Raw genomic sequence first — 13,703 nt, forward strand, 5'->3', positions numbered from 1 at the left:
ACGTAGAGCAATGGGTAATATTTAATCTGGAAACATTGGTAAACTAAAAATCTTATTAAATATAAGCATATAGTGTTCGGATAATGTTAGTCGGTTGTTTCGGGAAATATATGAAGGACTCGGTTATCTGGGCCAAAAACCTAAAGCTTATTATTATTTTTTAGAGAAGCCAATCCTAATTCAATCTTAAAATTAGGAGAAATGAGTGCAGGTACGCTTAAAGACGATTACTATGAGAGGAAAAAAAGGTAGCAAATAATCAAACTTTTTCCTTTTATATACTTTGTAGTTAGCAACTAGCAAGTCATCCAAATCTTCAAATGCGACTACACATTAACCTAAAATAGAATGGAGTTTCTTCGTGTTCATGTTATAATTTTGTATTTGTCCATTATTATCATACCTCTGTATCAAGGATATATTAACCTTGTCTATATATGTGTATATTAATATATATATATATATATATGTGTATTTTCTTTATATTTCTTCATATTCCCTTTTCATTATGTCAATCCAATAGGAAAAATAAAAAAACTCATCTTCCCTCCACGTCCATATAATTTTGCATTTTGTGACTTTCTTTGATAGACTTAGAGTGTATTACTAATACATAAGTTGACGAGTTATAATATGAGTACATTAAAAGTAAGGAAAATTAACGAAAAATTCAAAAAAACTTCTCTTTTAATGAAAAGTCATTTTTAAATGTATAGTGAATAGTACCAGGAAATGTGTAAATATGGTTTTTCATTAAAAATGAACAGTATCGAGAATATTTTATTAAAACTCCTATAAAAATATTATATGATGATGTGACAATTAACTGAATTTTTTTTCGTCAAAACAGAAGCGTAAGAAACTATGAAGTGGTGGAAAGAGAATGAAAGGAAAAAAAGGTAGAATAGACATTTAAAAACAAAAAATGAACGTCCCAAATCCAACATGATCATCTCTGGATTCTCTTTGTGATGATTTTGGATATCTATGAATCGTGTTGGTTCATCGAACATTGTTTTTGTCAGGTACTGTTTGTGTTAAATTTTAAATAAAAAAATTTAAAATGATTTATAATTGCACAATGTAAAATGAACGGACTCGATTCATAAATTTTCAAAATCCTCGTAAAAAAATCCGACCAGAATCCGGATTCAATATATTTTGTTTCCTCCCCATCCCTATGCCCATCCCCATATCCCATCTCCTCACTTATCGACTGACACCACCCATTCGCATTCACACGTTCTCTCACGAGCAACTCAATGTCACCACCTACCCACAATCACACGTCCTTTCGCCGGTATCTCCCCATCCCAAGCCAAGCCATAACCCAACCCTAAGAAAGCATAATCATTTACTAAATAATAATGTTATTTGGACACACAAAATTTGCCAAATTGCTAAAAAACTCTATGATACAAGTGAGTTTTATCTTTTCATTACTTTTCATTATATATTTTTTAGTACAAACATTATTAATACTTTAATTTACACCAAGAAAAAGAGGAAAAGTTTGAACCCCAACGCAGTGAGTTGAACATTTATACTTTAATCACTAGCACAATCCACCATTTGCTTCTCCATTAAATGTTAGACGTGGCAAATGTGAGTGACCAAGTTTTATGCTTACTTGGCTGCTTGGACAAAAATTTGACAAAGTAATCTCTACTAATTAATAAAAACCTCTTAGTCAACTAAAAGAGGATGAAAAAACAAATTAGTCTTCTATCACACAAAAAAAAATGATGGGCAATAATGTAATTTCACATGTCCAAATTTTATTGTTTTTTATTGAAGCCTCATCTACAGATGATGTTAAAATACCTTCAATATTAAAAAAAAAAAAAAAAGAACCAAAACAAAAACCTCTCACTCCCCCACGTTCTCTCTCTCTCTCTCCCTCTCTCCCTCTCTCCCTCTCTCCTTCTCATTTTCTAAAAAAATGTGTTCATATACACAAAGTGTGTAAGCAAATACTAGTTTGAATAAAGATAACTTACAAAGGTCTCTAGCTAGAGGGAACTCCGGTTGTCATCTGATCATAATTCTTCTAGGATTTGCTTAGCTAGCTGACAATACGCATATTTCTAACCCTTGTTTCAAGTCAATATATAATATCATCTACTCTATGCAACATTCTATCCATTGATTAGTAATTAAGGGTTTTTTCTCTCCTAATTTGTAAAAAGGATTTGATTTTCCTTATACACACAACCATGAAAAATATCTTCTTAATATTCCTCATCTTCTTCATTGATTGAAGCAAGCATGCATGCATTGACTTATTATTCGTTCAAACCAAGCCTAAACCCTAGGGACGAGTCAAAAACTAATGTGGAGTATCAAGTGTATATTCTCGTTCAAACCAGGCCTAAACCCTAGGGACGAGTCAAAAACTAATGTGGAGTATCAAGTGTATATTCTCTCAGGCCTAAACCCTAGGGACGAGTCAAAAACTAGTGTGGAGTATCAAGTGTATATTCTCTCTCTCTCTCTCTCTCTCTCTCTCCGTCCTCCACCACCTCCTCCTCCTGAAACGAAAACAGATCACTCATCAATACAACCCCAACGAATCCCAGTCGCTGCACCACTGTTGCATCACTGCCGACAGCATGATTTAGTAGTCCCGTGTCACCACCGGGTCTCCAGAAAGGCACAGGTCACTTGTCGACGTGAATGATGAAATGTACAGTTAGATCTTTTTGGTTCTGAAAAGCGGTGGGTCTCATAAAGAGATGGATTCGCATTTGCTATGGGATCACTTGACATACTAATTAACGATCTGATTAAAAGAAGGCATTACGTATATCTTTTTCCTGAGTTTATTTACCAGTACCTAAGGTCAATTTGATCTTTGCCTTAGTGTTTCAGATGTGTTATAGCGTTTTTGTCATGATACCGAGGAAGCTGGAGTGAGTTTAAGGAGTATCTACTAGCTCCTCGTGTAGGGATCCCCAAACCTTAATGCATGCAAAATTATTGGTAAGTCCAGCCCAGCCAGCCCAATTCCTTTACCACTTTTTTATAGGTATAGGTACGTCCACAAGTTTGAAATTATCATGAGTCAAATTACGTCAGGACTAATTAAACTTCATCGGTTAACCAGTTTTGCCGAACTTTAGGTCAATAGACCGTTATATTAGGTCCATGCGGACCATGCCAACCCACTTTATACAAAATCAATCAAGATGGAAAGTGTTGAATGAGTCTTCGCAACAACCCATTTATAAGGGAGGGAAATTTGGTCATTTCAAGTTTTAGGAAATCTTATTTTTGTCATATTGTTGTGTATATCGTGTGCATGTTTTGTGCATATCAAAAAGAAAAAAAAATTCCTATTTTATCCCAAAATTAAGAAAATAGCCCATTTGTGTTAATTTCCCAAAAATAAAATTGACCTATCACTCCCACCCATCACAAGATGGTAGACCATGCATTAAAATGCCAGTAAACGCCATTGTTGATATGTAACATTTTTAGTGTATATTTCTCAATGTCCCTCTACTTAATTATGATACGTACATTGAAAAATTTCTCCCATCACATTATACATGGCAACCAATTTGTAAATTTAAAATAATAAATGAGATAGTAGCCAAATTTGCAATAGATCCCACCAGATACGTTCAAAAATATTTTAGGGCAAAGAAAAGTATATAATGAGTTATCAAGTAACAAAAGGAAATTTTCTTAATTAAAGATTTCACCATCTCATTGATTACCGTTAGATGAATTTGATTTAGTCTAGCTAGTAGACTTATCTAATGCTAATCACTAGGGTGGTGATAAAAAATATTTCTTTGAAAATTTTTAGGATGGGTTTGTGAGGATGTGAATGTGAAAGAGTCTCACATTGGTGAAAGGAGAAACCTTGTAATTAATGACTTATTGGTTTCATGTTGGAACCTCAACCTTCTTCATGGTATCTAAGTAGGTTAACTCACGTCTGAAGCTCCACTTGCTCCCACCCAACTTCATGTTGTTCATATGGTTGACTTGAAAATTTGCCACACATAAGACAATGTGTGAGAATGTAAAGGTAAAAGAGTGCCATATCGGTGAAATGAGAAACCTTATAAGAACTTATAAGAGATTGAGATACTTCTCATATTGCCGAATAGTTGAAGGTAAAAACAAGGGAGACTTTGGATGCGGTCCCTGTCTATGAATATTCTTTGATTGAAACATTGTTGATTTTCAATCTTTGATTGAAATCCCTGAAATTAATGTGATAATTTATTTCTATGTATGTTACTATATTTTTTAAATTAAAAATTAAAATTTTTAGTTGTTTATATAAATGAGATTTTAAATAATAAAAAAACCATAATTTGTGGGATTAAAAATATTAAAATTTAAATATACTATTGTGTGTGTGTGTGTGTGTAAACATGGGTACATTCATCAAAATTAACCAAAAAATTAACATCAAATAAAAAAGAATGTACCCATATAAGTTAAAAAAAAGGATGTGGTATAACCGTTTGAGTGAATATTTGATAAGTCAGGGTTATGTGAATAACGAACTATGCCCATGCATGTTCATAAAGAAGTCACATTCCAGATTTGCAATCGTTACCGTTTGAGGAAATTGCTACACACTTGAAATCGGAATTTGAGATGAAGGATCTTGGGAAAACTCGATAACGTCTCGGCCTGGGGATCAAGCATTGTTCGAATGGAATCCTAGTACATCAATTGAATTACAACCAAAAGGTGTTGTGACGTTTTAATGAGGATAAAGCAAAGCCTTTGAGTACACCCATGGTCGTTCGGACTCTAGATGCTAAACGAGATCCCTTCCGTCCAAAGAAAGATGAGGAAAAGATTTTGGAACCCGAAGTTCCTTACCTAAGAGCAATTGGGGCTTTATTGTACTTGGCTCAGTGTACTAGACCCGACATCTCCTTCGTTGTGAATTTATTGGCTCGATATAGCAATGCGCCCACACACAGGCACTGGAATGATGTTAAAGACATTTTTCGCTACCTCAAAGGTACTACGGATTTGGGTTTGTTCTATACCCGCGAATCTCCAAGTGTTGCCGCCCCCTATGGCCCTCCGATTGATTTTCGCCTTGTTGGTTACGCATATGCTGGATATCTGTTTGACCCACATAGAGCACGTTCTCAAACTGGTTATGTCTTTACCGTTGGAGACACCGTTATATCTTGGAGGTCTACTAAGCAAATGCTAGTTGCGACTTCATCTAACCATGTTGAGATTCTCGCCTTGCATGAAGCATCGCATGAGTGGTTTTGGCTGAGAGAAGTTATGGAACATATTTGAAACACTAGTGGTCTTACATTAGTCGTTGACCTTCCTACGACGATATTTGAAGACAATGCAGCATGTATCGAGCAGCTGAAGAAGGGATACATCAAGGGAGACAAGACCAAGCACATAGCGCCGAAGTTCTTTTACTCACACCAGCAACAGCAGCATCAGAACATTGAAGTCAAGAAAATCCGTTCCCAAGATAACCTGGCCGATCTCTTTACCAAGTCATTGCCCAAGTCTACATTTCAGAAGCTCGTCCAAGGAATCAGTATGCGTAAATTATCTGAGTTGAATCGCTTATAGTTCTCTTATTTAGAAGTTATGTCTAACTCAGGGGGAGTATCTAGAAGCATACTCACATGATCTTAATGCACTTTTTTCCTACGATTAGGAGCATTTTCCCCTTGGGTTTTTGCTACCTAACTAGGTTTTAATGAGGCACCCATCTTGAGATGATCATAGTCCGTTGAGTTTACTACCTTCGTCCAGTTTGACGTTCGTTTTAGACATTATGCATACTTCTCACTTTTCTTCTTAGTCTATGGGTTTCCCCCCATGCCTTGGGTTTTACCATGGCGAGGTTTTATGAGTTTTACTACAAATGCATACTTCACTTAAATTTGAGATTCGCGATCACCCGTTGTGATGATGACTTCATCAACTATTCTACCTTATCTGCTCAAGATCTGATGCGATGGTTTGTTGAGTATTTACACACTCAGGGGGGAGTGTTGCAGTCATATTTAGAATAGGAATGTGATTGTGTAAATCCTAGGGAATCTAGGAAAGTATCTTATATTCCTATTAGGACTAGATTACCTATTAAATGTTGTAATCCTAAAAGGAAAGGTTTTACCCTTCCTACTACTATAAATAAAGGCACAATGGGGTGAATCAAACACACCTCACAATTAAATCAATCTCTCTTCTCTCTAATAGTGGCATGCCCCCTCTCTCTCTCTAAACCCTAGATCGTTCAATCAAATAGGCCTACAACAGTCATAAATATAAATATACTAATTGTAACATTTTTAACATTAAATAAATATATTTAAAAACAAAAAATATTTTAATTAAAATAATTAATGATGTTATTAATACCCAATGACCTTGAACAAAAATTGAAAATGAATATGATTTTAATCAATAAAGTATTAAAGAGAATAATGAGAACCTAATTTCTCCTAAAAACAATTTAGCTTCAAAGAAATAACTCAAATTTGCAATTACTTTTATTATAACTAATAAGAAATTGGATTTACAAACAAAGGGTCAGCCAAAAGCCACAAAAGCCCAATACATACAAATGCAGGAGGGGTACATAAACAACATTTAAATAAGTCTTTCAAAAAAAAAAAATTTAAATAATAAGGTATTTTTCCAACCAAATTCACAAAGGACGAAAACAACTTTGTCGTAAAATCCAACAGGCTTGGATACACCAACACCATAAAGCAAAAGTAAAACTAAAAAGCCACCTCAGAATGAGTTGCTCTAACTTATTCTGACTCATAATGAGTCAAACAAATAACTAAAACTTGAAAAAAAAAACAATTTGCCCTATGATTCTGGTGGATTCTTGTACTTTATTCATCATATTTGGGATTCAAATTTGATACACAAGATTGATGTCCTCAGCATTATCATGTCATCCACATATACTTGAATATCTTTTGCATTTTTTTGGCTTTTTTTCAAGAAAGTTTTGAACCATTTCGCTGAGCATTTTGGGTACCTTCATAGTCCACATAGTTGAGACCAAATCGACTCCTATATCCCTTTGCCCATTCAAAGTTATCCAGTATCAACCATGTAAAGTACCCCTTTACTTTAGCACCCGATCTGCGTACACACATAGAAAACAAAGTGCATTGGGATAACTATAAAAAAAATGTAAGAAGGCATATTTGGCGAAGCCACGTGAGGGCGAGGAGTGGCGGCCGCCACTCCCCTCGCCGGAAAAACAAGGCTGGAGTGCTGGCCAGCCCCTCCCCTCCTGCTGCTGCTGCTCTTTGTGCTGTCTGGTTCTGCCCTGCACGCAGCAGAGCTGCTTTCAATTTTTTTTCAAAACGCCCAGGCCAAAAACTTCAATGACTCCACCGTCTACAAGTCAGGTTCAACGCCTGCATTTTCTGAAACTTTGGTGCTTGCATCATCTGTAACTCAGGTCTATTCGAAGGAAGAAAAACAAAAAAGTAAAGAGGAGAAAACTAGAACCTTCTGGAAATGAAAAGCAAGAGAATAAAAAAAGAAAAGAAAAAGGACAAGAAAAGCAGGAGAGAGGTGAGAGAATTGAAAAAATGATACAATAATATTTAAATTTTAAAAATAATTTAGTCAGTTACGTAGTCCAACACTGCATCAAATGTTTTATTATTCTTATACAAGTTAGTTCATGCTAAGCCAATCCAGCTTAGTCCATAAAGTTAATCCAGTCTGAGATAGCCTAGTGCAACAAACGCACTCTAAATTTATAATCCTAACCCTAATAAATTATTTAATACGAATTTTGAGACCATTGAGTTAGATGAAATATTGGCTAATCTTCATGCAGACCTTAGACATAGACGTCAAATGCTTGATTATCCACTAATTATTGTGAAGCAATTCGTAGACATTATCTTCAAAATGATCATTGTCAACCTAGAGACCACATCATGCCAAGAAAAGTTAGCGACAAAAGATGTTTTATCATCGGTTGGTTTGATAAGTTTAAGTGGTTGGAGTATAGTATATCAAAAAATGCTGCATTTTGCCATTATTGCTATTTTTTTCAAATGTGATTTCGATCAAATGAGTAGCACTGGAAGTGATGTCTTCACTAAGAAAGGGTTTACAAATTGGAAGAAAGGACCCCAAAATTTTCGAGTCCATGAGGGAGGTGTTAGAAGTCTTCATAATAAAGTTGTACAACAAGCTATATGTTAGTGTATAAGCTTCTTATATTGGCTTTGTTGTTACCAGTTGCAACCGCTTTGGTGGAGAGAGTTTTTTTTGCTATGAAGATTGTGAAAACACCATTGTGTAACAAAATGGGAGATCAGTGGTTGAGTGATATCATGTTTGTTTACATTGAGAGAGATGTATTTGCTTTTATTGATAATGAACCTATTATGCGACGTTTTCATGATATGAAACCCCATCGACAACAATTGTAATTTGTTTGTATTGATATATTATGGAAGACATTACTATATAAAAGGATTTGGTTGTTGCTATTCTTTTGAACCTTGCAGTCTTTTAACTTCGCCCCTCCGCTCATCAATTTCTGGCTTCGCCACTGCATGTATATAATATGTAGCCTTATCTAATTCCTTAACAAGTACTAACTGAATTGCTGCTTTAAGGTGACAAAGGTGGTCACGATGGTAGTTGACTCTTATGGTATCTTTAAAGGCTTGCTCAAGTGATAAGCTGCGATTATTGAACTCATCGACACCTGCAACATAATAAATTATCATTTGCGTTGACAATTTTATCTATAAATAAATAAATTTGCATTTAGTTTTGAGTTTAGACTTTAAAACACCTAAATTTACTTATATATACACATGTGAAACGTTGATGATGCAATCAATTAAGGATGAAGGAAGCCTTTAAGGGAAGGGATCCCTATTTTTCAAAAAAAAATGGGGACATCCTCTTAACTGTTAGATTTGGCTTTAATGAAATTCTATGGCCTGTGATTTAATCTCAACCACAAAATTTCATTAAAGCCAAATCTAACAGTCAAGAGGGTGTCCCCATTTTTTTTTTAAATGGGGATCCCTTCCCTTAAAGGGCCTGTAAGGATGAAAGTATTAATGCTTACCATTTTCAATAATGTAAATGGATGGATCATTATACTTTTTCTTGGTAAATTATAAGATTATGAATTCCTTTTGGATAAATGTATAACCAATCTAAAACAGCCTACAAAACCATTTAAAGATAATGAAATTCTCACGAGTTATGTTTTTATGAAGAAAATATACATATTAATCCTCCAAATGCAAAAAAATTTCAGTTCAAATTGGATGTATACCGGGGGACCAATGGGTTTTCCATTAACCGCAACTGTCATAATATACCCAAACATTAGAATTTAACTATTCTAAGAACTTAATTAATTGCTTGAAATAAGTTTTTAATTTGTATTCGCTTGTCTCATTAACATGAGGATCATTTATGTTAGCTTTCAGGGTCAGATGAATTCTTTAGTGGATTGCTTACATTTCTAGCAGTGAATTATTCCTATAAAATCATATGACCCGTTTAGAGAATCGGACTCTTCTTTTGTGAATTGAGGTAATCTTGATCCAACAAATGTTCACATGCTCTGAGGATAGTCACCAGTTGTGATTGGATCCATAAACCTACAAAATACACCGATATTCCAAGCATGAACTCATGGTAGCATATAAAATTGTATTGCCCAGTTGCGCTCAACGGTCCTATCATGGCCAAGACTAACACTACTACTAAAACTAAGTATTGGTTAAATGAGAAAATCTATCCGTCTCCAGCCGCACCAACACCTTCTTTCATGAATATCCCAATCCATAGCTATGCAAACTCCAATAAGGGGGGCAAGGAAGTAGACGTTTCACCATAAAACGAATTGACAATATAAGTAGTAGTTTAACTTCTTATAAGGACATGCAAAATCTCTTAACTTTCTGAAATGCGAAAACACTTCACATCCTCACACGTCTCCTCACATTTGTCAACATTCAAACTCATGTTAAGTTATTATTATTATTATTATTGCAACTTGGGGTGGTTGAGTCACAATTTGAATATTTAAATTGTGAATTTGAGCACTTAAGATGCAGGCATCAGTTGACAAAGAAAAAAAAAGTATTTTCGACCAAAAACCCTAGCTGAATCTGAATATATGGCTTCGTCCAAAAACATCTGAATACATGGCCCAATGGGCTTGGATCTGATTGGTTTTCAACTACGTCACACTCACCCAAACCACTTTTCGAAACTTGGTTTGTTTTTCCGAAAGAATAATACTAGGTAGACAAATTTTTTTAAACTATATTTGCAAATTATTTGATATGTCACCGATAAAAAATAAGCAAGTTAATCAACAATAAAGTAATAACCTAATCATTGTCAATCATGTTATATAATTTACAAGATATAATTTAAATGTTTGATCTCCATTGCATTAGTCTTTCTAAAAAAAATCACAACCAAAAATAAATAAGAGACCAACTAGTCAAGTTAAATAAGAGACAAGCGTTGCATTTTTTGATGGCGAAAAGTTTAGGGATAGGAGGTTACCCCATGAAGGAGAAGGTATTAGGTGTGGTCATCATTAGTGGCGTGCCATGAGTATTGCGTGAGAAGGGATAGAGACACAAATGGGCCAAGTGAAGAAGAAAAAAGCAAGAGGGTTGGGTTAATTAGCGCATACTAAGTTTCTTTGAGAATTTACAAAGACTGGGTTAATTATCAAGTTAATTGTTTTCATTTTCTATGTTTTTCCTTCACAAGCATTTTAAGACATTATGCATTTTAGTAGACACCTTTAATGGAAAATTGCAGAAACAGATGTATCTTACCAAGCCTGTATAAGAACTATGAAAAACTAGTATTTTCCAGACTGCAAACAATTATCATGAGAAACCAAAGATTGCAGTCTTCACTCTTGGGGGGGGGGGGAGTTTCTATAATTTTTTCTCAATAGTACGAACATTCAGAGTTAAATTGAGAAAATAATATTCTTATTTGCCAATCTAATGAATACAAGGCCGGACTACTAGTAGTCCGAACTATTAAAGACTTATTTCTAACATGTAATTTATTGTACATCACGCGCTATTAGAATCTTTGTGTGACGTGATGAGATGGTTACGAATCAGGGAGTATACCAGGGAGTATATCAGGGAGTACACCACCATGCTTTTGGCTGTAGGCTCATATCATGGCTCAGGAAGAAGCATATACCTCTGAAACCATAAGAAAGGTCTGGCCCTAACTAGCTGTTGGAAACTTATAGCTACATCCAGTATAATCTAGAAAATGTGTGCTTACTCTGAACTGTATTCCACGCACGCACATGTGTGAAAGTCCGAAGAGGGACAAAAAGACTCTGATAGTCTGATGGAAGCCTAAACATTTCCCAAGTCAGATGTTAATCCAAAACCAAGTTATATAGGCACCATAAAGTAACAATTCAAAACCAAAGTAGATCAGGAGAAGATGAACTCTACTTGCAGTAACGCCTAAATAAAAGTGCTCTAACAGATGCAAGATTGTTATAATTAGGGGAAGCGTTAAAGCTGATTTTCTCAGAACTGTTAATTGTACAGAGTATAATACAACCTTTTAGTTGAGTTACCTTATATGAATCTACATGATATCTCATTAGTTACACAAAAGACAGATAACAATGTGAGAGATAGCAACTGCTTAAACATGTTCCTCAAATTATACAATGCAAAAAATAAGATAGTCAAAATTTAAAATGTCAGAGCACCATGGAAAACTACACCCATCAGAATGCATTGCAAATTTCACAGTTCAAATAAAAAAGGAATGATGGTACGAAATTACTGAAGAAAGAACAATTAAGCAGCAAAAGAAGAAAGAAACTAGAGATTTACTAGGCCTCACTTCCGGTCCCCGTGATTTTTTGGCAACGAGAAAGGATGCATAGGTTACCACCTGTCACTTGCATTCAACACCAGCTTCAGCTGCTCGACGGGGCTTGTTTTTCCGCCTGCTCCCATTATGCCGAAATCCATTAGACTTAGTTGAGTCATCAGTGCTTGATCTTGTTCCATTACCATTTTCCTCCTTAACTGAATCTGACTTCTCCTTCACCTGTGATTGCCGCTTCCTCTTCTTACCATTCTCTGAAGCAGAGGGGCTTTTTACCTCCTTGCTTGAGATACCAGACTTTCCATTCTCACTATCATCTGCGTCTATTCGTTCAGCTTCTTCTTCATCAATCTCATCTTTTAATGGCTTTTGAGGCCTTCCCCTTCTCTTTTGTGCCGGTATTTTTTCTTCCTCACCACTTCCAGGATCATCATGATTGTTGACAGTTAACCTCTTTCCCTTTCCTCTACCTCTACCCATGATCTCAAAACTCCAGAGAAAAATATTTCATGCAATATAAGTTTTCTGCAGCAATGAAAAACATATAAGAACGTTATTTTCAGTTATTGTTACTTAAGGTACAATTCAGACTGAGAAAGCAATTCATTCCCCCTACTATTCATTATTCAGTGAACACGGGGATAACACAACTTATATGCAATCCTACTTAAACATGTGGTGGCTTCTCAAAGGATATAACGATCCCATCATTGATGTTAAGTAACATAACAACCAACTAAATAGCTAGACAGCGTGAGGTACATATATAAGGAAGAACCAACAGGTAGTAGCAGGCATCCAATACTACTCATAAACAACTAACTTCGAAATTTAAAAGCAGTTCATAATCTATTTATCACATGCAAATCTTTTAGGAGTTCAAAATTGAGTAGGTTTCGTTTTCATTTCAAACATCAACTGAAGCTTCTTACGTTGGAACGCCATATTAAGCTTGAGTCAAATGAAACTATGAAAAACACAACTCTAGGTCACTTTACTCGGTTATTTTGACTTCCAAAAGATGATATTGAGAACTGTCCCTTCTTTTTGCACAGCAAACCAATCAGGCAGTAAAGAAAGTTACACATTGAAAACCCCATACAAGAGACTCTGTGATTGCAGCCAAATCTTTTAGGTTTGTGTCACTACAAGATAGGGGATCTTACATGCCTGGAACTGAATCAAAACAATGAACTACTGCTACAAAGATTCGGAGTTTCGGCCACCAAAGTCCAAATTCACACAGGTTTACTCCCAATAGTGAAAACACATCAATTTTAATCACAAAAGAACCAAAATACAAATAAAAAGCCACATCTCCACAAGGACTCGAACTTTCAAAACATGTAAAATCAAAGTAACAAACTTTATTATCTGGAAATTCACACCCAAAAGCACACAGAAAAAATCCAAGCAAGATCCATAAGGCAGCATGAATTACATACACAATGAACTGGGTAGAACTCAACTTATCATCAAAACCATTTCTTGTTCCATTTGTACCATCATATAAAACCATTTCTTTCAATCAGCTTTAACATCCAAATCCCACAAATTTTTTAAACAGAAAGCAACAAAATACACAATTTAACGCATATTCCAAATCCCAATCACAAAATGCAAGAGAGAGAGAGAGAGAGAGAGAGAGAGAGAGAGAGAAGAAGAAGAAGAAACTGACCTGTTGTGACAAAACCCAACTCTCAGAATCTAGTGAAGTACTCATAAGAGGCTCAGAGAACACCAAAACGGAGATGGGATTTTCTCAGTCAGTGGATTCGAAGTGAAAAAAAATGGATATTTTAATGGCAGAAGATATGATCTGAGGG

At 35.2% G+C, this 13,703-nt stretch overlaps 1 protein-coding gene across 1 annotated transcript; it reads right to left on the bottom strand.

The window, feature by feature from the left end:
* Window positions 1-11,668: 11,668 nt before the first annotated feature.
* LOC126616774 (uncharacterized) lies at window positions 11,669-13,703 on the bottom strand. The gene is made up of 2 exons (XM_050284883.1): window positions 13,556-13,703; window positions 11,669-12,402 (listed from the first exon to the last, which is right to left on the bottom strand). The coding sequence occupies exon 2, from the start codon at window positions 12,355-12,357 to the stop codon at window positions 11,944-11,946; it is 414 nt and encodes a 137-aa protein (XP_050140840.1). The 5' UTR covers window positions 12,358-12,402; window positions 13,556-13,703; the 3' UTR covers window positions 11,669-11,943.

This window comes from Malus sylvestris, chromosome 3 (assembly GCF_916048215.2).
Source record: "Malus sylvestris chromosome 3, drMalSylv7.2, whole genome shotgun sequence".
In the NCBI taxonomy this organism is placed as follows: domain Eukaryota; kingdom Viridiplantae; phylum Streptophyta; class Magnoliopsida; order Rosales; family Rosaceae; genus Malus; species Malus sylvestris.

Bases quoted from the DNA above. Each gene is read 5' to 3' on its own strand.
- LOC126616774 (XM_050284883.1), bottom strand. From the start codon at position 12,357: ATGGGTAGAGGTAGAGGAAAGGGAAAGAGGTTAACTGTCAACAATCAT.